Here is a 24,151-nt window from a genome sequence, read left to right as displayed (position 1 = left end):
CAAAATGTGTTCCGAGAACTGGCTTTGTGACTGTGAATTTTTAATGTGTTTATTCAGTTCTCTTTATTTCATAAATTCTATTTCTTTCATAATAATTTATAAAAATAATATCAACACCGTCTCATCTTTTACATTTGTGTATTAAATGTAAAACTTCGGACTGTATTTATGCTTAATAAAAAAGAAAAAGTCGTTAGATACGGCCCAATTTAAATTTGTGTAAAAAGGAATGACAAAGTTTTTTAGCATATGCTTTTTAATTCATAGTTTTACTATGTATGTCAAAGAAGTCGAGTCATGTCAGGCATGGTCGAAGAGAACAAAACGATCTTCACTCGTACTAGTTATTATTTCTCAAATAGATCTCTTAACCCAAATGAAGAACAAAATAATTCAGTACCAAAAACATTCCCAAGAAAGATTGACACTATGACATATGACATATACCATATACATATATATGACACTTCCTTACCCTGACACGTTCGTTCTGAATGTCTTGTCGCTGACGAGTGCGTTGATCCCTCTTCGCGTTAAGTTGTTCACGAGCGGCTTGTTCCCTTTGTACTTCGGCTTCGATGCGATCCAGAAGTAATTCTTCGGCCTCGGGAGTCATGGACATCAGAGAAACAGCCATGTCGTCCTTAGATTGCATTGACTAGAAAAAAGTTGAATGTTATAATAAAGGTTATATCAAGATATGCGAATTATATTCCATTTATTCACAAATATCCACATAACCATATCAGTGTGTATGTATGTGTGTGTGTTATAATACTTATCATATGTTACCTGAACGTAATCCTCAATAGCGGTTCCAATACTGGCGTAGAGATGAGGACGACGGCGGAGAGAGGTAAGAGCGCGTTGTAAGGCACGGTCAGCATCCTGAAGATGACGATAAATGGTCAGTCTCTGAATAATTATTTATATTTATTTATTTATTTAGAACTACCAACAAAAGATACAATAATTCGTGTACAGTAGTAATTTTTAGTAATACATTTCAATTGTTCTTTTAATTACAGGTAATTACAGATTGCAATTTGTTATAGGCAATCATCGACTAACAGAGTTACATTAATATAAATAATAGATATTCAATTGCGTAAAAAAAAACATGTTTACAAAATACAGGATTTTTTTTTTAATTTATATAAAAAATAAAAATTGTAAAAAAGGAAAAAAGCTAATAAAACTATATAAGAATTCCATTGAATAATCAAAGTAACAAAGTAATGGTGTCAAAGAATTGTTCACAAGTAATAGATAACCTTTATAATTTAAGAATATATTTTCGTGAGTTTTGTCAAACAGTATAAATTGAAAGGCAGGAAAATTATAATTGTCAAGTAGTATGCTTACATGACGTTACATATTGGTTTGTTATAAAATCATTTTAAATGATCACCTGTAATCTGTCAGCAGCACTAGCACGCTCAGCAGCTGCGGCTTCTCGTCCAGCGGCGGCAGCACGGCGCCACGCGGCCAGGGCTCCGCTACGCTCAGCAGCCAGAGCACGGACTAAACGCTGCAGGCATTTCTGAACGCGGTGGGCCTAAAAAATTCATGATACTTTATGAAACTCTGTATCTTTTCTTTTCTGAGTCGAGATGGCCCAGTGGTTAGAACGCGTGCATCTTAACCGATGATTACGGGTTCAAACCCAGGCAAGCACCGCTGTTTCATGTGCTTAATTTGTCTTTATAATTCACCTCGTGCTCAGCGGTGAAGGAAAACATCGTGAGGAAACCTGCATGTGACAAATTTCATAGAAATTCTGCCACATGTGTATTCCACCAACCCGCATTGGAACAGCGTGGTGGAATATGTTCCAAACCTTCTCCTCAAAAGGGAGAGGAAGCCTTTAGCCCAGCAGTGGGAATTTACAGGCTGTTGTTGTTGTACCTTTTAGTTTGCTAAAACATATTGACATACAGCGCTTTATGTTTGTACTGACATTAGGAGGAGTGTCCCTCAAGGAGCGTGTGTAGCATGTGAGCGCAGTGCGGCGGCGTTGGGCGAGGTGAGCGAGCACGCGTTGTTGGTGCAGGGCGGCCAGGCGGCGACGCTCGGATACTCCTTCCTCCTCTAGTGACTGTAGACGAACACGTGATCAGTATTGAGAAAAAACTACTATGTCTTACTTTAGGAATAGCAAATGGCAGGCAAAAATATATGCGACAAATTATTATTATGTGTAGGAACTCGCCTTTCAGTTATTATATTAAATACTCTGTCGTTTAATGGCTAATCTTCATGATTATTTTTCCTATATATAAATTTTACGTTTTTCATAGTTTCTTCAATTTTAATTTAAGTAATACGGAGAAAAATTACAAATACATTAATTTTGCTATTCAATTTTACTATCAATTTAGTCTGATCACTTACTTGGATATTGGCTTGAAATTTAGCGGTCATGCGTTGGCGGAAAGTCTGCGCGGTGGATGGGTCTGACGTCATCATTTGTTGGTAGCGATCTTCCAGTTCCGACCATTCACGCATAACTTTGGTAATCTAGAGAAAAAAGAACACTAAACTAAAACTAAAAAGACTTTTAACACAGGACTTATTTACATATCCAAATGTAAATTTTTTATCCTTTACTCAAAGCTACCATAGCATACTATTCAATTAAAAGAAAATTGTTTGTAATTCAAGATTGAATCTACCTACATATTATTACTATTACTTTTGTAGATAATATATTATTATATATGAAATATAGTAATATGTATTCTTTCACCTTTTCTCGGTGAGTTTCTTCAAGACGTTGCTGCGCATCCTTGTAGCTCTGATGTTCAGTTCGGGGGTCGAAATGTGAGAAGTAAGGGTCGGAGGTAGCAGTGGAAGCCTGCAAAAAATGTACCGGTTATCTTTATTGGATACAATTTATAGCAATATTGGAAGATTGCTGATCAGTTTTAACTTAAAGTAAAAACAAAATGGTATCTGTTCCTAAATTATAAATATTTGTTGCAAAGTTGATTATTATAATGTCATAATTATTTCAATTTACTGCGATACTAACCGTAGTGGTAGTAGTTGTCGTAGTGGTGGTTGATGTGGTAGTCGAGGGGGAAGCTGAAGATTCAGGTCGGGGCCAGGCTGAGTCATCACTATCAGTGTAGTCATCGTCTTCAGCATCGTCGTCACGGGATAAGTCTGCGTCTTCATCCTCATCCATATCTATAAAAATGTAATAAAAATGCTTACTAGGTGGTAAATCGCTAATTTATCATTAAAACGGAAATACACCATTTGAAAAAATTAATACTTTTTAATGCAAATTATTTCTAGTGATACTATTTGATTGCTTGCAAATTATGCCTCGAGCTCGGAAAATACTTAAATTACTTTCTTATTGTGTTTAATTTTTTGTACAATAATAACTAAGTCACTATCGTTTGTGTTAGAAATATTACCGTCATCAGTATCATCATCGTCGTCATCGTCGTTGAGGTTAAGGGTGTCATCATCCTCATCGGTCAAAGAGTCCTCATCATCAAGAAGTTCATCATCACGCTCATCCATAGCCGCAGAGGCAGCCAACATCTCTTCACCACCTGGGCTCACTGGAACGCCGACGTCCATTGGCTTATGCATCTTAACGTTTTCTGTAAGAATTATCATATGCGTAGAATTAATTACAACGTTGTTTCAACGTTACACATTACGTTACGCAATAACGTTGTTTATGAGTATTATAATCTTACCCTTGAAGTGCTTAGGGCAGCACACGAACTCAACTCCAGAGAAAAGGCTGATACCGCAAGGGAGGAGCATAGCGAAAGTACGTAATCGGAGTCCACGTTGAGCGCACGCGCGTCCAGCAGTCGCATTCCAGCGGGAGAATTGCCAGCAGCGACTCTGGTTGTGGATGTGATCGAAGAGACAGCTCTCCGGCACCAACAGCGCATCCGATTGGAATGGGCCTTCTGCCGCCAAATACTCTTTGTAGATAACGGGAAAATATTATATGGCAACAAATTAATCCCTAAATAGATTTAGGGATTCTTAGGTACTTTTTACATCAATTTAATATCAATAAATAATTTGTTATTTCTTTTACTAGGTAGTGGACTTAAAATTTAAAATTATGTAGTTGAAAATAATATTAGAAAAATAGTAAAATTTGCACGCAAATATTGTAACATACATACCAAGACAACGGAAGGGCTTAACCCATCTGGTAACCTTGCACTTGGCAGCATTACTGGAGCCCAATTTGCACCAGTTACTAACTTTGACGTAGTGGGAGGCTTCGACGATGTTAGTAATGTCGTGGCTTGGATACACCTGTCGAAAATAATTTACTATGACCATAAAACAGGCTATGACAGCTAAAAGTATAAAAAAGGCGAAATCTTCTTGAAAAAAAAATGCAACATATTCCAAACTAATGAATTATTTTCTAAATAATTTTGGAAGTTTTGAACAAAATTCATTAATAATTGACGAAGTTATAGCTTCTTATCAAATGTATTCAGAACTATTATACGGTAAGTATTCAAATTTTTCGAAATAAAGTCGCATAAATTTAGTTAGAGAGGAATCTGTGAGCCAAACAACCACAACTTTTCCCATAATGGCAAAAGTTTTCCTAGAATCATGAAATTGGAATGAATATTCTATCCGAACAAAGAAATACTGATTTATACAAAACTTTTATCTCTGCAAACTATAATTAGTTCATTATTCGATTTACTATAACGATTTAATTGCCTAAATATTTTATTATTGATGACTAATTATACAAAATTCAAAATATTTAATATCAAGCTTTTATATTGTGAACAATTAGAGGGGAAAACCCATTATGGACAATTACTTCGGTAGGAAATAATTTTAAACAATAATAATGTTCCAAAAAAATTAATTATTCAGACATCAAAAAAGTGTTCTTGCGATATTTTTCGTCATATTTTCAATAAATACTGATGGCTGGATTATTTACAACAATTCCATTCCATTTTAATAATAATTTCCATAATATTGTCAGCATCGTTGGATGCCTTATATGACTTCCGTTATGAGTATTAGACAGATGCCATTATTCTTTATAAATTTACAAAATCATGTACCAAGCTTTTTCGAAGCGTTATAACGTGCATATCAGTAAAACTCCTTTTCCCGATCCAGGTTATTATTTTTCATAAAATACAAAATAACTATCAGCTTTTATAAAGTAAATAAAAATTATTTATATCGTACCTTCTTGCAGTAATCGAGAATTTCCATCTTGTCCTTCAAGCAGTTGTGGGGCTTAGTCGTGAGATCGGGCGTCCATCGCCCAGCGGCGGACATGTATTGCGGGTGGTAGGTCGCGCCGGCTTCGCATAGCACTGCGACTTGAGGCTCTGCGCCATTTGTCGCCTGTAAAAAGCATCCTTATTAACATATGTGAATAAACATCACAAGGTGACGAATTCAATTTTATATTTAAAACTATCCGTTAAGAATATTCTTTAAAAAAAATGACAAATTCTACGTATCCCTAAGATTGTTAGTTCTATATTATATATGTCGATATTTAAAGCCTTATATAAAAGTCATGTTATGTGTATGTGTCTGGTTTTCATAATCTTAGTGGTAAGGTTTTCTATTAAAAAAAATACAAGATTAATCTAATTTGAATAAAAAAGAGCGAGACATTAATAGATATCAAAACAAAAGTAACAGAGACTTTAAATATGAATAAATATTTTCACTTAAAAATAAGTATATAAATATGTATACACATGAAATAACCCTTTAACTTTTAATCAATATAAATCTATTTTTAAAATGGACCGCGAGTCGGGGCGTAAGTTAGACAAATAGTGTCTGTTCAGGACGTCTAGACGCTCTGAAAGGGTAGTTTTCCGATTAAGGAAACATTGAATAAAGGGGTCGATGAACGGAGAAATAATTGCTGGCTGTTGATAAAATAAACTTTATACAAACGTATATATCCGCCTGGCGTTTTCTTTGTCTGAGCCGTATATACTTACGGACTTTTCACTACCTTTTGTTTAGCTAGCTCATTAAATTGCAAATCACGGATTTCTGAGTCCAAAACGGGTCAGGTGTATAAAGAGTTATTCGGTTTTTCTGATAAGAAATTCCAGAATAACAACCCTAAAAGTTTGGAAGTTGGCATCGTTAACATTACTGCGCTGAGGAACGCACGTAAAGCCGATGCTCTTGCGCCTTAACACTCCAGCCGTGTTGGATTGCCATCCCATCAGATTAATAAGAGTGATAGAAGAAAGAGTGCACCATTGTTTGCAACACATTCACGCACTATAGATATAATCCTGCTAAGTTTAAAGATACACATAAGACTTAACATCGCCATCTTCATCATCCATCAACGTTCTACAGAACTAATTTTAGCTGCCATATCGTTCTAATATTTAAAATAATATATGAAATTAAAACTCTCCCTGTAAATTAAAAACAAACATTATTTCTCGAAGCATACGTAGAAAGTACTTCAACTTGTTTAATTTGAATAAAACAAATAACTGTCAAACTAACATAAAATTTCAGGAGTAAGTTTCAACGAAACAGGTATGAATACCTATTTCGTAAAATGTTCTAGTACAAGTTTAGGTAACAGTTACGAAATATAATTTTCGTAATAGGGTGTCGTAATTTTTGTCGAAGTGCTTTTAAATTTTGACTTTAAATAGAGGAATCATAAATAACATTATTTTTATTAATATTATAAATGTGAAAGTAACTCTGTACGGCGGTCTGTCTGTTGCTCTTTCACTACCAAACCAATTAACCGAAATCGATGAAACTTGTATGAAGCAAATTTGACCTCCAACGTAGGACGTACGCCACTGTTGTGCCTTCCACTTGACAACCAACCCCCAACAACACGAGCGAAGCCGCGGATGGCAACTAGTAATAATATATATATTAACTGTAGCTGTATTACTTGGTGATCAGGCTTGCAAGTCTGTTGTGGTTGGGTACTCATTCATTAGATATTTTACCACCAGTAATATTTCCTATATGTTGTAGATGAATGTCGAGTGAGTAAGTGTAACTACAGGCACAAGGGACATCTTGGCTTCCAAGGTTGGCTTGTATTGGCGATGTAAGGAATGGTTGATATTTCTTACAGCGCCAATGTCCATTTATTTGGTGACTACTTACAATTAGGAAGGCCATTTGTTATGTATAAATGCGTTATATTTTCTTGTATAATATGTAGACTTCTTGTGTAAATTTGTACATCGGTTTATTAGTTTTATTTTTTTCAATCAGGTACTAGGCATATTTACATATTTATACCTATCAAACGTTTAAGATTTCCCTTCGTGCTCGTAACAGCAGTGTATCTAATAACAAAATGAATATTGTAATTAAAAACCTTTTAAAAGCAAAAAATTGAATCTTTGTAAACGTTTTCCATTAGTAAATTATACCTACATATCAATATTTGTATTGACACTGGATACTGTAAACTAATCAAACGCATGGTGTACTTACGCCCTTATAGACCTTACAAAATTTATATTTGATTAAAAGGTTGGTGTAAAGTTTCAGCGTCACTATTATGACTTAGTATATACATAGCTGTCGTTTCCGATGACATAATTTAATGGTATTTTTGAATAAACCAATGCAACTAGTATAAACTTTTTGTTTTTTTATATGATACATGGTAGGCTTACATGGAAATTTACCATTTGATTTTGATGGTAAATGGTCACCACCAAGACACCATCATCCAAAACTTTAACATTTAGGGCTAAAAAATTAACCGTTCCTTACGTAACCAATATGACAACCCAGAGAGCTAAGATGTTAGATACGTGCCTTATACCTATAGTTACACTGGCTTATTCCCACTTCAAACGGGTATATAACAATACTAATTATTGCTACTAGGCGGTAGAATGTATAATGAGTGGGTGGTACTGTGTACAGCAGCAGGTTTGCACAGAACTTTTGTTTGTATGTAGCAGTGCATTATTTATTGCCATAACACTGCTGGGTAACAAACAAACAGATGAACCAATATTTTAAGTATACTACAAAGTTGAACGTATATGCATTTAATTAAGTCCAACCAAAAATAAAGTTGAGCCACGGCTATGGTTTTTAATTAAATTTCGTTGATACGTCCATTCGACATGTTTCACTGAACATGCTACGATTTACGGCTAAATAAAATTATTTGTTACCATTTTATCTTTATTATATTACAGAATATATACCATATTGTTGGACGGGTATCATTTCAAACATTTTTTAAAAGGAATTATTACGATAATCAATTGGAATGTCATAGGTACTTTTTTATTAAAACCAGAGCTGAGATGGCCCAGTGGTTAGAACGAGTGCATCTTAACCGATGATGGCGGGTTCAAACCCAGGCTAGCACACTTATTGGAAGGTATTTTATTTGAAATGTGATTATTGTGATAACAGTCTATTGATTATGAACTGTGCAACGAGAACAAGGAATGAAATATATTATTTGTGGCATCTAATACTGTTTAATTTCTTATTTATTAGAACTTACATTAAGAAGAATATCTGCATTTACAATATTACCGAACAGCTGTTTCATAAGATTGTCCTTGTTGTATCGAAACTGTCATTTTATAGAATACCCAGATTTGGATAATAAAAGAGTAACAGCAAACAAATTAAAAAACTAAACACGTTTCATATTCAGAATTGTATATGATAAGCGCATATCCGTAATCTGAATCTCGACACTGCAGAACAAAATGTTTATAATGTCAGAATGTCATATACTACTTCGCAAGCATATTATTCGATACAATATTTTATAGATGATAAAAAAGCGTGGAGTTAATACCTGTTGACTTCCAAGCAGGATACATTATTTTAATAATTGTATTTAATTAACATGACTTTGTATACTACCGAGTTTCTTGCCGGTTCTTCTCGGTAGAATCTACTTTCCGAACCGGTGGTAGCTTCACTTAATTGTAAAATGACGATTCAAAAGTGCTTATAAAAGCCTACTTGAATAAAGTTTAAAAAAAAAAAACTACAATAATAATAAAATTCAATCGATACACGTATGTAAGTGATTTCTTTGAATATTCTTTTTTTAAGCAAATAAATAATATCCTACTTTTATGAGAAGTATTAAATGAACGTTGTTTTATTCATATTGATATACACACACGAGACAGCACAACACGCCTACACAGAGAGGCGTGTACTTTGACTTTGTTTGGGTATAAACATGATAAATAGAAGCTTGCTTTTGACGGAGGTAGCGGCGGCCGTATTATATGTAATTTATTAACAAAAATGTCTGTTTTAATAAAAAGGAATATTATATTTTCTCTTCTTTTTTGTATTCTACTCAATGTTTTTTTTTAAACGTTTTAATTGTTTTTAAGAATAATCTTTCGTTAAATTTATTAAAACATCCAAATCTCTAAAAATTACCAAAAATAAGTTGTGTATTGTCGACCTCCGTGGTCGAATAGTGTGTACACCGGTTTTCATGGGTACGCCACTCTGAGGTCCCGGGTTCGATTACCGACGATGTAGAAAGTTCATTAGTTTTCTATGTTGTCTTGGGTATGGATGTTTGTGGTACCGTCGTCACTTTTGATTTTCCATAACACAAGTGCTTAGCTTACATTAGGATCAGAGTAATGTTGTCCAATATTTGTTATTTATTTATTATTATTATTTATAATAAAATAATAAAATATATTAATTCTTGCAATCATTCTTAGTAATATCAAATCCTTTATCAATGATCCTAACAAAATACATGTCACTATAAAGCCTTCGAGAAGCAATATTCTGTAACAAACAATGTAATATGACGCTCGACCCGGTCGTAAAATGTCGACCGTCGATTTGAGATATATTTATACGCGTATCTATTAAATATTGTCAATATTTTTATTGTAAGTAAGGCCTGCTGATTTCATTCTTTTTCGGTAATTTACATTTCAAGCTATAACTTAAAAGAATATTCATAGAAACTAAATATTTATATCTTCGAGAATGTTACATATCTTTATTTACTTGATAATAGGACTTTGTACAAGTCCATCTGGATAGATACCACCCACTGATCAGATATTCTCCCACCAAACAACATTACTTAGTATTGTTCTGTTTCGTTTGAAGGGTGAGTGAGCCAGTGTCACTGCAGGTACAAGGAACATAACATCTTAGTTTCCAATGTTAGTGGTGCATTGGCATTGTAAGGTATGGTTAATATTTCAAAAAGTGCCAATGTCTATGGACGATGACTAACCATCAGGTGGCTCATACTCTCGTCCGCAAATATATAGCTGAAAAAAATCTGACTTTTCAAAACGAGGTCGAATCTAAATCGTGTTTCGAATTTCATAGAATAAGACCTCCGAATCTGCGTCACAATTTTCGGAATGAATAATGATTCGAATCGCATACGAAAGCTCCAAAGTCAAACTCGTTACGACGTAACTCACACTCGTATCTCTCATCGCCTCCCAAGCTGTTTCGCCTCTTCGCTGTTAATTAGCGACTTTTCGCTCAGTTATTTCGCTTTTCCATTTCCTTTTTGGGTAATTAAATAAAGTGCACTCGCTTTAAACTATAAAGTCATTTCTGTTTCTGCTCAGTGAAACGGAATGAAGTTGCTTGAGTACTGCTATTTTTTTACACCAATTTCAGGTTTTTTATTTAATACGAACCATTATTTTACTCGAGATTTCGTTTATAAACACGATTCTTATTGATGCGAACTAAATATTTTTATAATTTTTTTTAATGTTAAAAGAATAAAAATATATAATGTACTTATTATTTCTCTAATTAAAAAACAATTCAATTACAAAGCTAAACTTTAAAGGTGCTAACGGCCATTTTAAAATTTGATAACAAAATGGCGCATGTATATAACGTATATGTATGTGTTGTTTTTCGATAATGCTGATTGTGCAGCAGCTATTGGCAAACGTCTGATTTTCCTCGGACCAAGAAGCAGCGGAACTTTTTTCCAAAAGAAATATGTGTTTGAATCGCCCTAACGAGTATGGCGCTCACGATCAACTGTTAATTGCGTTCCGTCAGACCGAGAGACAGCAGTGCAAACTAGCTGAGATAAAACAATTGCTTTGCCTGTTTTATTATTCTTTCAATGTTGAAGCAAACGGAAAGAACTAAAACGTTGGAAAATACCTTAATTACCTTAAATAAATAATTGTCTAATTATATATGGCTTTACATATTAATGTAGATTATGGTTTGATTAAAGATTTATTATTGTAACTGCTGCACAATGCTGTCTTCTTCTTTCGAATGTTAAATCTATGATGACAGAAAGAGAGACAGCAATTTTTAAATTAATATTTTAGTAAAATGAGTGGCCAAATGTTGGTAATTGATCAGCACAGTCCACATAGATTGACACTGTAAGAAATATTACATACATAGCCAATGTAGTATTAATCCTGGAAACAAAGATATTACGTCCCTTGGTCACTAGCTCACTTTCACTACAAATTGAAACACAACAAATCTAAGTATTGCTGTTTGACGATAGAATACCAAATAGCAAACTTAATAAAACACACAAATCCCTCAAACTAACTCTAAAAATGTCTCTCATAATGCCGACATGTATTATTCGATATAAATCAGCATTTGATAAAGATTTAATTAAAATGTGTAAAGTGCTCTCATGCCATTCGTATAGAATTTAACCCTTTCACACCCATTCCAATTGTGCCGCCTTCATCACTTTAGTAATATCCCTAAACGTATAGAGATCGTCTTATTTCATTCAACCCGTCCATCACTTCATGATCACTGCTTGATATGGGTCGCCTACTGAATATTCTGAGTAGATACCTATTCAAATTCCGAAGGCATTTTATATCAAATTAGAATTGAGTATGGGAATGCAAATTCGTTTAGCATTATTCATTACATTGTTATAACCTTAATACAAATATATATATGTCCGACGACAAACATAACGAGAAACTATTAATATATTAATATGAATAAAGCTAAATTATTTCTTATAAAATTAGCTCAATGCGTTGAGGATTTATCTGCTGAAATATTGAAAAAAAAATCATGTATGTAATATGAAACATCACATTGTTATTTAAAAAAAGTTTTAATTGGAAGGAGTCAGAGATTTCCACTGAATTTTCAAATTTCCTTTCGAATCATAATTTACAACGTTCTTTTTCATTAAGCCTCTAAATTACGAAACGTCTTCAGGATATTAATGATGTGGTATTCGATGCTACTTTTGATAAAGTGTCGGGTTGGCAAGCTTCGGAGCCCGTACCCAGACCGGCTTAGTCTATAAGGAGGAGCCGTACTCAGTCTGAATACCGTTAAAGTTTAAGCTAGCTTATACAATTATAATAAAGGTCAACATAAAAGTTACAGAGCTCGTTAAATAATAGGTTGGGGAAAAAGTTTCTTCGTATTTTATATGAAAATTCAATAAGTTTTTTTTTATAGTTTATTTATATTTGACTAAAGTATGTAGGTGCCCTTTTGTTCCATAACTTTTTGCCATCTTGTTGGTAGTGACATGTTCCTATTGCTGTAAAAATTTTGGGGCTTCTGATCGAAAAACTGCGACAAGTGGTTTTGGCAGTCCTCTCGTGATGTTAACCTGACACTGCCTAAGGAATTCTGCAGAGACCGAAACAGATGAAAATCTGAAGGTGCAAGGTCAGGACTATATGGCGGATGCATTAATACCTCCCAGCCAAACTCTCGTAATTTTTGTTGAGTGGCTAAAGATGTGTGAGGTCTAGCGTTGTCATGGTGAAAAACCACACCCCTTCTGTTGATCAATTCTGGCCGCTTTCTCTCAATTTCTTGCTTCAATCTCATCAATTGTTCGCAATACAGTTCTGAATCGATGGTCCTGCCGGGCGGTAACAGCCCATAATGAATGATGCCCTTCCAATCCCACCATACACACAGCATTACCTTGTTGCGAGTTAATCCGGGTTTTGCCACAGTCTGTGAAGCTTGACCGGCCTTTGACCGCGATCTTTTTCGCACGTTCTTGTCGTATGTGATCCACTTTTCATCACCAGTTATCAGCTTCTTCAAAAATGATTCGGTTTCATTACGTCGTAATAAAGAATCACAAATGAGTACACGGTTCATTAGGTTTCTTTCAGTGAGTTCATGAGGCATCCATATATCGAGCTTTTTTGTGTACCCAGCTTTATTCAAATGAGTCAAAACCGTTTTGTGGTCAATTGCCAGTTCTTCAGCTACATCGTAACTACTAATATGCCGATCTTGCTCCACTTTTTCAAAAATGGCATCAATTTTGTCCGTAACAGGGCGACCAGAGCGAGATGCATCTTTGATATCAAAATTTCCGGCTTGAAAACGCTTAAACCAAACTTGCGCTACTCTCACAGATACTGCATTAGGTCCATAAATATCACAATTTTTTTTCGCGGCTTGAGTTGTATTTTTACCTTTTTTATAGTAAAATTTTAAAATGTATCGAATTTCTTCTTCAGATTCACTCATTTTAACAACAACAAAAACAAATGAAAATCACACAAATTCCTAATTTGAATTTGGAAGAGCCTTCTTTAAAATTAAAACTTTTTAATGATACCAAAACCAGCCAGATACAAATGGTATAGCCAAAGAGATTTTATTACAAGTTCATACATACTATATGCGAAAAGACTTTTTCCCCAACCTAATATAACATAACGTGACTTAGAATAAAAGAAAATAACTATAATAAATAATTTCACCTACTAACTAAATATGTAAAGTACACACAAGTCATTAACCGAAAATAAACAACCATATTCCAGAATAATAAACTCGATTTGGAATTTCATTAGAATTTACAAAATACTATCCAACTTTCGCTTTACAAATTAATGTTGGCATTCCAGTAAGTTAAGGATTAGTTGTGGTTTCTGGGGCACGTTCCGTTTTGTGCAACTTGCCTCGTTAGCTGACTGACAAGCTTCGAAGTTCGGTAAGACCTAACCCGCAATCGTGATTTGTAGCACTAAAATACCTTACGCCATCTGTACGTACAGTTTTAAGAATCCTTAGATCCGTGGAGTAGCAGCAAACAATGGAAACAATGAAAATAAATACGAAGATCTTTTTACTATTGGAATTTAAGCCTTATTATCATATACCTTCATACATACTTTAAATTGATGTTATAAATGATATAGTTATACAGAATAAAAAAAATCATATAGTAACTCTTCTTCTTTCAAAACTACAATTCATAATAATGCTAACAAATTAATTAATTTATTCAAGTAGCAATCATTTAAATACAAAACGTACGTCTACAAAGCACCGGCTAGAAATTTATCGTGTGTTGATATTCACTGCGATCGTACGATGCGCATTTGTTTTTAATTACTGCCAAAAGTCAGATATCATTAAACACAGCAAACATCCCTGATGCGCTACAGAAGCGAAGTTACCAAATCAGCACGATGTAGAACATTTTATTGCTATATCATCATATTGATTTAAACTGTTTGCAATTTTATTGAGTGTTAAATACCGTTATTAAAAACTAGTATTCGCACACGGATTCACTTGCATTTTAGGCAATTGGTTGTCATGTGTCAGGCAAAAAAGTAACCTTTGTCCTTTCATGGAGTTCAAGTTTGCTTCATACCAAATTTCATCAAATTTGGTTTATCGGTTTGGCCGTGCAAGAGCAATAAATAGACAGACAGAGTTTCATATTTATAATATAAATATAAATAATAGTTGTAATGCTTCAAAATACAGTTGAAATATTCTTTATCTAAATGTTAATTTCATGTGTCAGAGTTTTCCGTTTGTCCTACTTATCGAGTAAATCCCTACGTGCTCGGGGGGGCATGAAGGGAGACAAAGTGCAAACTCTAGTATGGGATGGAAAGTTCCGGAGAATTACGAGGTATCTGATGTGACACTATTATTTCGTTCTATGCACTCGCTATGTTAAATAAATATCCATTTTATTTTTGTAAGTAAGCGACTTTTAGTGTCTAATATCATTGGATATTTCTTTACTTGAACCTTTAAAATGATATTTCTGAGTGTATTTCCGTGATTATTATTAATCAGCTAATTTAAACAAATTTCATATTGTTTTGTATTTTTGTCTAATGATTTTTGTTACAGTACGTAAAATCGTAAATCAATACGTTCAACGTAAGAACTTTTTTTTTTATGAACTGTCAAAGTACTGTTAAGTATTCTATATTCTAATTTTTAGAGTTAAGTAATATAACATTTGAATTTCTTATTTTCATTTCATCATAATTTGTTTTAACCATCAGCCTTTATATTGTATTTATTGTAGAAGAGGATTTCAATTTTTGCTTTTAATTATCAAAGTTTCAAATCAGAACTCGATTTTAATAGATATACAGGATATGACACGTGATCAACGATTCCACACGTGTAAAAAATAGGATTATATGTGAATGTTTTCTATGGTAGAAAGGTCTATCGTTACTCTGCTTCTATGGTTCGTAAGATAAAATTATACGGGGATAGTCGTAACATTTCTTAATAGTAGACTATGTAATACAAAAACATGATATACATTTTTTCTGACATTCAACCATAAAAAAATATCCAGCATCTTAATATTAATATAATAATGATGTGTACGAGAAGAATGAACGAATGAAAATTCTTTTAATTTATTAACTGACGTCTTTTCTTTACATAATCTAATATAATATAAAGTAAAACATAAAATAATTATGATATAAGATCCCAAATTCATCAAAAACGCCCGTTTCTAATAACGTCGATAAATATTACTTAACTCGTTAAATTACTTTGAAATATATACACGCCATCAATATTCTAATTTGTCGGTCGAACATAAATTTGTCTTATACTAATAAATCGTAACGTTAACAAGAAGATTAAAGAGGTTCGAAACGAAGGTATTAATCATATGACCCTATCGATAAAGCAATATTAAAAGCTGAATAGGCCAATTTTAATGAATGGCAACTTGTTACAACTTTATAGTCATTGGGCAACACTGGCCGGGCTGAGTCGAGATGACTTATCGTCTGGCACGCATAAATCTTAATTGAATATCACGGGTTCAAAGAGCAAGCACTGCGTTTTCATGTGCTTAACTTTTGGTAATTATTCATCAAACATTATGAGGAGGAGGAGGAACTTGCATGTTCTATTCTTTCAAATTTAGTTTTATTCTACCACGTTTGTATGTGTGTATGTATTTAAGAACCTAAGGAAGACATTAGGAAGGCGTCACTTCTACTTCTTAGGAGATTTAAATATATTTCCACTGTCACATTTCGTACCAGAAAATATCAACATACTCTACCGTGCATTAATATTGTACTCAAGAAGCCTAGAAAATCTAAAATACAAAATCAACTTGATTTCGTAATTCTTTTCCTCGAATAGAATATACTATACACATAAATATATTTATGTTTACAGGGAAGTTTTCAACTAGAAAAAGTTAGTAAGTTTTTGTTCTCTTAAGAGCTTATTTAGAGAGAAAACTCGGCAACGAACTGATGTCGAAGAGAGAATTTATTAACATTGATGTGAATTTTCAATGTATGTACACTGGGCTACACTTTAAGAAGTTCAATTTAAAGTAAGGAATAGAAAGAATTCAGATACTAGTTTTAATTAATATGATAATCAAATGTAGAAGACTAGACATAAAATTGGAAGATTGAATCAAATTGAAGACAAAATTGAAAACTTCTTAGATTTCTAGTAAATTGTTTTACTATGTTGATTTTTACGTAACCTACAAATTTAAGAAGCGGTAATATTAATAAAAGCCTATACTTAGAAGTGCAATAAATATAACGATAATGTAAGAGCAGTGAATACATTCATACATCAATTACAATAGTAATTGATTATTTTATAGGTAATATTCCATGGCAATTGTTACCTTATTTAATTAATAAATAAACCCAATAGGGACAATAATATTTGATGACTACCAAAATTATCGATAGCTTATAAATTCACACATGTCCCAAAAAGAAAATGGACAACGCGATATATTTTAATGGAACAGTTGTGTATTGCAAAACTGTCAATTGACTTAATGAGTTAAAAATCAAGAGTCAAAATGAAATACATGATGTAAAAGCACAGGTTTAGCACATCGATAGAGGACATACTATAGAATGGTCATCAGCTACATAAATAATACTATTCAGAGAAACAAAGTTATGACAATGACGATAACTTTAGAGCTTGGGTCGGTAATATCACTATGATTTTATTTGAAGTTAGAAGAGAAACATATAAATGAACTAGCTGGTGATAGATATCTAATACCTTCCAAAAATGCTTGAGGAAGTTAGAACTTAAGCAGAAGCCGTTTCTACCGAGTCATTTTATCAACTGTTATAGCACAGAGAAATACAGCTGTCGATAAATAACTCAGAACGGCTTTACACAGAGACCTAATTAGTACATTTTATATGAAATTATGTAAGCATTGGAAAGTGAATCTGAAAGTTAGGAGCAATTTAAACACAAGTTAAGGAAACCGACTAGCGAATCACGCTTCTAAGTTTCGATGCAAATGTATGCAAATCCGTCGAGCGGTATTAAATGTAACTTGTTGCTAAAGTTATAAAGACGTTTTCTATTTTCTCAAGGATTCGAGGGAAACTTTGTCGAATCATTTTATAATCGTCAGAAAGAACTCGTGTATAAAGTTTAGTGAGAGAATTGACTGAAAATATTATAATTATAACCTACATAGTAGGCACAGTAGCGGGCACTCGTTAATCTTGACTAATAGATGGCGTGTCCACAATTTGTGTTTATAATTTATCCGGTGCTCAGTGGCAAGGAAAAAAGCGTAAAGAATAATGCAAGTGGCGAACGATAATCTAGCACATAATTATTACAGCATTGAAATTTTTTGGTAAAGAATGCTATTTATCCATAGCTAGTACTAGAATTTAGGCCCAGCAGTTCCACATTTAAATGTAATTACTCACTGAGCCGTCAGTAAGTTATCTATCTTAAGTATATAATATCAAACAAAGTATTTAAATTTCGAACAATTTATCAGTTATTTGCTTCGAATATTAAAGGTAATAATTCATGAAGCGTTAAGATCCATCTTGAAAATTCCCAAGAGTTCATAAACAGCACTTTGGTTGCTATGCAAATGTATGGAGATTGCGTAGAGCAGACTGCTTGCGACTCTTATATTGAAGCGTCATTAGGGCTGGCAAAAGATAATTTCGTAATATTCTTTTCTTTTTTAAATAGGTTTTATGCAACAATAAATCTGCTATTTTTTTATCCAAAACACACACGCTTATCTTATTATAAAAAAAGTGATAAGTAATTCAAATTCATGTTTTTAAAATAGGAACATAACATAATAATATTGAATAAATGAATAAAAAACTGTACAAAAAATTCTTATTCTAGCAACCCTGGTCCATTGTCCCGTGCATCAACACTTCAAGTCGGGCTTTTAACAATTGTACACCGACGGTACTTTCACCGCTTCTAACTTAACTTTCAAGAGAAAATTTAAGTGAACGCAACGTCGACAGATTTGAAGGAAAATAATTTAAAAGCTGATTCGAACATACCAAGACACTAAGACTATCCGTTTAGTCAAAATGTTATTAAAACGACAGTTTAGTTTTCGATACAGCTAAACGATATTCAAATTCGCATAAAACTGAAAATAGCTGCACAAAGGCGAGTTTTATGAAAGCCTATATAGCGCGTTTGTTATTCGAAGCAAAAGCGCGGTCTGTCGGCTTTGTACGCAAACACATTCCCTCTTTGACCTCTGAAATTCACGCCTTTGAAAACGACGACTCCAATACATTCTCTAAACATGATAAATGGTTGAACTTGACGTTGGGACCATTTGTCTCCGAGCAGCGGAGGGAAGGAAAAAGTCGACTTTATTTACATAATATAAGGCATTTTAAACAGCCGCCATGTTGCTTGTCGTTAATACGAATTCGAAAGCATTGGACGGCTTTTGCGGATAAAGTTTTAGCAGAACATCTATCGAGAGTGATGTCTAGACAATGTTTTTGTAAATGCTATAAAACTTTATCGCCTCGTAAACATAAGTGATACATACACTACACAGCAGTTTCCTCGGTCTTTTATAGTTTCGAGAATATGGTCAATATAAAAATTAATGAGCTGGATTGTTAAATGACATTCAGCGTATACAGCTCTACAACTTTGAGTATGACAATACTTATGGATAAGAAAAGAGGTTTTTATTTTGACAAATATATGCGCCTTATTAAAATTATCGAAAAAGAATTTCCTCTGAAACTTATTTATGGTATAGTCTAATAAATGTACAGTCAGGGTAAGAAAACGTTCGTCACCATAAGAACTAATTTCGTGAGCTCAGTATGAGCGATAATCTGCTTTATTGATCGAAAATGACATATTGCGTCCCAATAATTTGATGTTTAGATTCAAAAGATACTAAGAGTTTAAAACTTGATAAAGCAACGAAGGTTTTATTTCTCTGACTGTACAAGTTCAGTAAATACGCAAAGCCTTATGTGTTACGTTTAGGTAAATGTCACGACGGAACATTTCGCCAAGGATGTTATTGATTCCCTTCAATATACGAGCACCTAATGTCTGTTTCGCTCCACTTGGAGACCTACTAAGTGTTTATAACTTGGCACAAGTTGGTAAGTTTTGGTCTAATGAAATTTATGTGCGCCCTGTTTCATCGCTGCCCTTTGAAGTTTTAATTAAATTGTATTGGAAACGTTTTTGTAGATTGATTTAAGAGCGAAATTTATTTTTATCTAATAGAGATTTGTTGTTTCGTTTCTAAAGGTTATTTCGTTACTGAAATTTCAATAATGTAATTAAGACGCGATGCTTTAACGTTCAACAAAAATAAATCTTTTGTAACTATTCAATGTTTTTGGCTTTATTTTTATTAGTTATTTTAATATAATTAATAAAACTTATTCAACTGAATGTTAAAATAATATACCTAATTTAATAATATAAATATTAGTTTGTTTTATGTATGTATATATTCATTTTATTCAATATTGTTAACACCTATAAATATATATTAACATACTACACTTCGAAATAAAATATTAATTTTAATTGTTTAGTGAAAGTCGATGGTGTAACTTATACAATAAACAATAATATTTTTCGATTCGATTTCGAATATAATAAGGAATTCGATTTCAAAGGAAACATCATATACGTTGTAGAAGTAATAATAAGTATAGTTTGCTTTGTAAAATAAAAACTAGCTTTCTAATTTCCGTCTTGACGTTGAAATATTTTCAAAGAGCAGAAGATATGAACGGTCATATTTTATATGCAACGAATATTTTCTATATAATATTTTCCGATAGTCCTTAACGGAAACCAGGAAATAAACTGTCATTTACAAAGGCATATGCAATCGGCAAACTATATTTATATGCTCAATGCAGAACTCATTAAAAGGGACATTATAATTATTTGATATTATTTTAGACTAGAAAGAATGTTAACTAGTGAGATGACGTTTGGCAGAGAAGTGTGGAAGGAGAAGACATGCTGCACCGACCCAAAATAACCTTGGGATAAGGGGGGTGGTTTTTATATTTGACGACCTCCGTGGTCGAGTGGTGTGTACACCGGTTTTCATGGGTCCGCCACTCCGAGGTCCCGGGTTCGATTCCCGGCCGCGTCAATGTAGATTATCATAAGTTTTCTATGTTGTCTTGAGTCTCGGTGTTTGTGGTACCATCGTTACTTCTGATTTTTCATAATACAAGTGCTTTAGCTACTTACATTGGGATCAGAGTAATGTATGTATGTATGTATGATGTTGTCCAATATATATATTTATTTATAAGTATTAGAGTTAGAGTTTTTAAATATATATATATAATATGTTTAAAATAAAAGAGTCCGTTGCGCAATAAAGACTATTAACCGCAAGAAAAGAGTTTTTAAGATTATTTAAAAAAAATATTGAGTAAATATGAAAAACCTATCCTAAAATAGTGCCATAACTCAAAATTATCAAAACTTCAGCCAAAGTTTTCGTATATTGTTGAAAGTTATAGCGTTTTGGCCAAAGACGCATACACTGAAGTTTTTTTTGTTTTCGACTAAGTTTACATATTGCGCTGTTTCTCGTCAAATATTTCTTATATTTATATTTTATCCTTCCTCGCCGAGCACAAGATGAATTATAAATACAAATTCAAATGAAAATTCAGGGGTCCTAGCCTGGGTTTGAACTTTCAATCATCGGTTAAGATACACGCATTAACCACTGGGCCATGTCCATCCATGTCTATCTGATTAGGAAATATTTAATTAAAACTTTAGCAATAAATATCGATCCAGTATCATAATTAATATTTGATATATTACACCGACGAAAAACGACGCCACGAGTATATCACGAGGTAATTTTAAAGCGTCTGTCACAGCTGATATATTATGCAATAGATACGCCCCGTGTTTGTCCTTTTATAGTGCTGATAAAACGAATCTTATCTGCTGCGAGGGAGCGTGCCCCTAAGTCAAAGAATCTTGGAAATCTTGATGTATAGCATAGTAGGGTGAAAATTGAAGCGATGGTGAGAATATTTCGTAAATTTTATATCAAAATAACGTTTAAAGAGATTCATCCTTTTTTATCATAACTTTACTGATAGAATACGAATCTTTAAACCCCATTTTATAGAAAGGACGAATTAATAGCCTATTTCCTTCTCCTAGACTCAAACTATCTCCACATCAAATTCCATCTAAATCGGTTCAGCTGATTAAGCATGAAAAGGTAACAAACGCAATTTCATTTACGTATCATATTAGTATAGATGTATATAAATACTTAAAAGGATATAACCGTTTTAATTTATGAATAGAGTTTGTCAGTTCCTATTGCTTTGGGCTCAAATCGGTTCCAAAGTGTTCTCGCGTCAATTTTATTAGCATCGGGCTTTGTGAAGTTATTTTTCCGAATAAAAAACCTCTGATTAAATTGTGTTGTCAATACTTTGGTATTTCTTATGAGAAAATGAGAGAAAATTGGTTATAAAATAGGCTATTCTATTTAATTTCATAATAATATATAATGTGGTACAGTAAGAAAGCCAGTATCTCCTGGGAATCGCGCACGATATGGTTTGCTAATTGAACTATGTGAATAACTGCAGCGTCGAAATTATTAATAACATCCACACGTAAAAGTCGAGACGTCTCAGTGACTAAAAGGACGTAACACCACCAAATCTATAAAGGAAACATTCCACGTACATAATAATTTATGTCTCATGTTTACATTGTAAGGGAAACTTCATGTGTCAAAAGAAATACTGCCTCTGGTAGCTCAATGCTACGTAGTTGAATCTGTTCCAGACTCCGTCTCATATCATGTGCTATATTAAATAAATTATTAAAATTAATTAATAAATAAAATTTAGACGGCAGTACATACTATTATTCCCAATGTAGTAGCTAAAGCACTTGTGTTATGGTAAATCAGAAGTAACGACGGTACCACAAACACCCACTTTTTCTACATCGACTCTGTCATTAATCGAACGCGGAACGTAGTGGCGTACTCATGAAAACTGGTATACACACTACTCGACCATGGAGGTCATCGCTATAATTCCATTAATTAAAGTTAAGCGTTGAACAAGTCCATATTATATAAATTACATAGAAAAAACCCTAAAGATCACGTTCTAAATATATAGATTCGTCCTTTGTGGTCGGTAATGGAACCTTTTATAATTTTAATCACGCGCCGTGAGGAGTCTTCGGAATTAATTGGATTTTACGAGATCGCTCCTAATAACCGGACTACTTGTTATGAATGACAATGTATATTTTAATTGTTTGTACATTTTTAATGATATAACCAACGTCTCGTTTTCAAATTATCTCGGGCGATACGATATGAACCTTTTAAGCGTCATATTAATGAACGAAAACAAAGATTTTTATTACAGCTACTTTGTTTTTGCTACGTAATATACTAATTTATATAAATAATGCAAAAGTAAGTTTGCTTATTTGTTTTTTGTTAAAAATGGGAGAGAAATTCCGCCAGCTCACACCACTGCCATAGACATTGGCGATTTAAGAAAGATTTTTTTTTAATATTTTAGTTAAAATATTTAAAAAAATCTTATAACAAAATTTACGTGCGTTTGTGTGATGTTTGAGATGCACTATTTCATGAACTATCCGCACAGGCTTTACACGTTTTTCTATACATTTTTTTGGTATAGGGAACAGAAAAGGACAACCCCAAACTTCACACCTCCTCTCCCTCTCACGCGTGCGAAACCGCGGGCGGAAACTAATTATATATGAATGTGAAAGTGACTTGGTTTTCCTCATTTCAAGCAATAACGCAGCAACGAAACAACGTCCACATTTCTTTAGACATCTTTCTTGGGAAGAACAATGACGTATACTACTTTTATCCCGGAAAATATATACTTCAAAGACACTGATTTTTCATATTTTTCTAGTTGTCACAGCTAAAATAAGCCAGCAATTAGGATACGAAGAATCTGCCTAAGTCTGTATTTGACGATGGGTATAACAATGATCTCGTAAAATGTAGAATTAACAGGTATCTTCTAGACACGTGTGCTACTTTGTAGACCTGGTCGATGCTCAATATCAGGCAAAGCATTAAGCATGGGTCAGCCTGCCTGTTACGGCTAAAAAAGTATACGATAGCGAAAAACTGCTAGCTCTTCTTCGACATGTGAGGAAACCACCGTACGTGGGATGTAAATCTACTGCTTATGTATCCACCAACCCCCATTGAGGCGTCGTGAAATAAGATCTAAATCTTTACAAAAAATATAACTAAAAATATTAGTATCTTATCTAAGCTACCCTGCCCTGTGAACTTTATCATTATACACCCCAGGTTACCTGTAAGAGATCGCTATTATAGATAATTTCAAATTGCATGCAGTTTTATGGTTTTCTTTTTTGTTTAAGTAAAATTTATTACTTTTGCAAAGGAGGGGTATAAAGTTTTTATCTATCTATCTTTCTACACCACGACACAATCGTCTTCTATTCTATAAGAATACCCTTCATTCTCACTCGTGAAATGTTCAAAACCGATTTTTGACAA

General features: G+C 33.3%; 1 protein-coding gene across 1 annotated transcript in view; it reads right to left on the bottom strand.

The window, feature by feature from the left end:
- LOC124535586 (amyloid-beta-like protein) overlaps nucleotides 1–24,151 on the bottom strand; it is a 123,978-nt gene that overhangs the window by 4,201 nt on the left and 95,626 nt on the right. The window contains exons 2-12 of the mRNA XM_047111846.1: nucleotides 5,218–5,379; nucleotides 4,167–4,302; nucleotides 3,720–3,941; nucleotides 3,429–3,620; nucleotides 3,035–3,192; nucleotides 2,750–2,857; nucleotides 2,395–2,520; nucleotides 1,961–2,098; nucleotides 1,412–1,558; nucleotides 793–888; nucleotides 476–658 (exon numbers count right to left, since the gene is read on the bottom strand). Of these exons, the coding sequence (XP_046967802.1) occupies nucleotides 476–658; nucleotides 793–888; nucleotides 1,412–1,558; nucleotides 1,961–2,098; nucleotides 2,395–2,520; nucleotides 2,750–2,857; nucleotides 3,035–3,192; nucleotides 3,429–3,620; nucleotides 3,720–3,941; nucleotides 4,167–4,302; nucleotides 5,218–5,379 (1,668 nt within the window). The remainder of the gene's footprint in view (nucleotides 1–475; nucleotides 659–792; nucleotides 889–1,411; nucleotides 1,559–1,960; nucleotides 2,099–2,394; nucleotides 2,521–2,749; nucleotides 2,858–3,034; nucleotides 3,193–3,428; nucleotides 3,621–3,719; nucleotides 3,942–4,166; nucleotides 4,303–5,217; nucleotides 5,380–24,151) is intronic.

Source organism: Vanessa cardui, chromosome 15, assembly GCF_905220365.1.
Source record: "Vanessa cardui chromosome 15, ilVanCard2.1, whole genome shotgun sequence".
NCBI classification, from domain to species: Eukaryota; Metazoa; Arthropoda; class Insecta; order Lepidoptera; family Nymphalidae; genus Vanessa; species Vanessa cardui.
Note: the sequence above shows the minus strand (reverse complement) of the source record. Positions and strands in the feature narration are given on the sequence as shown.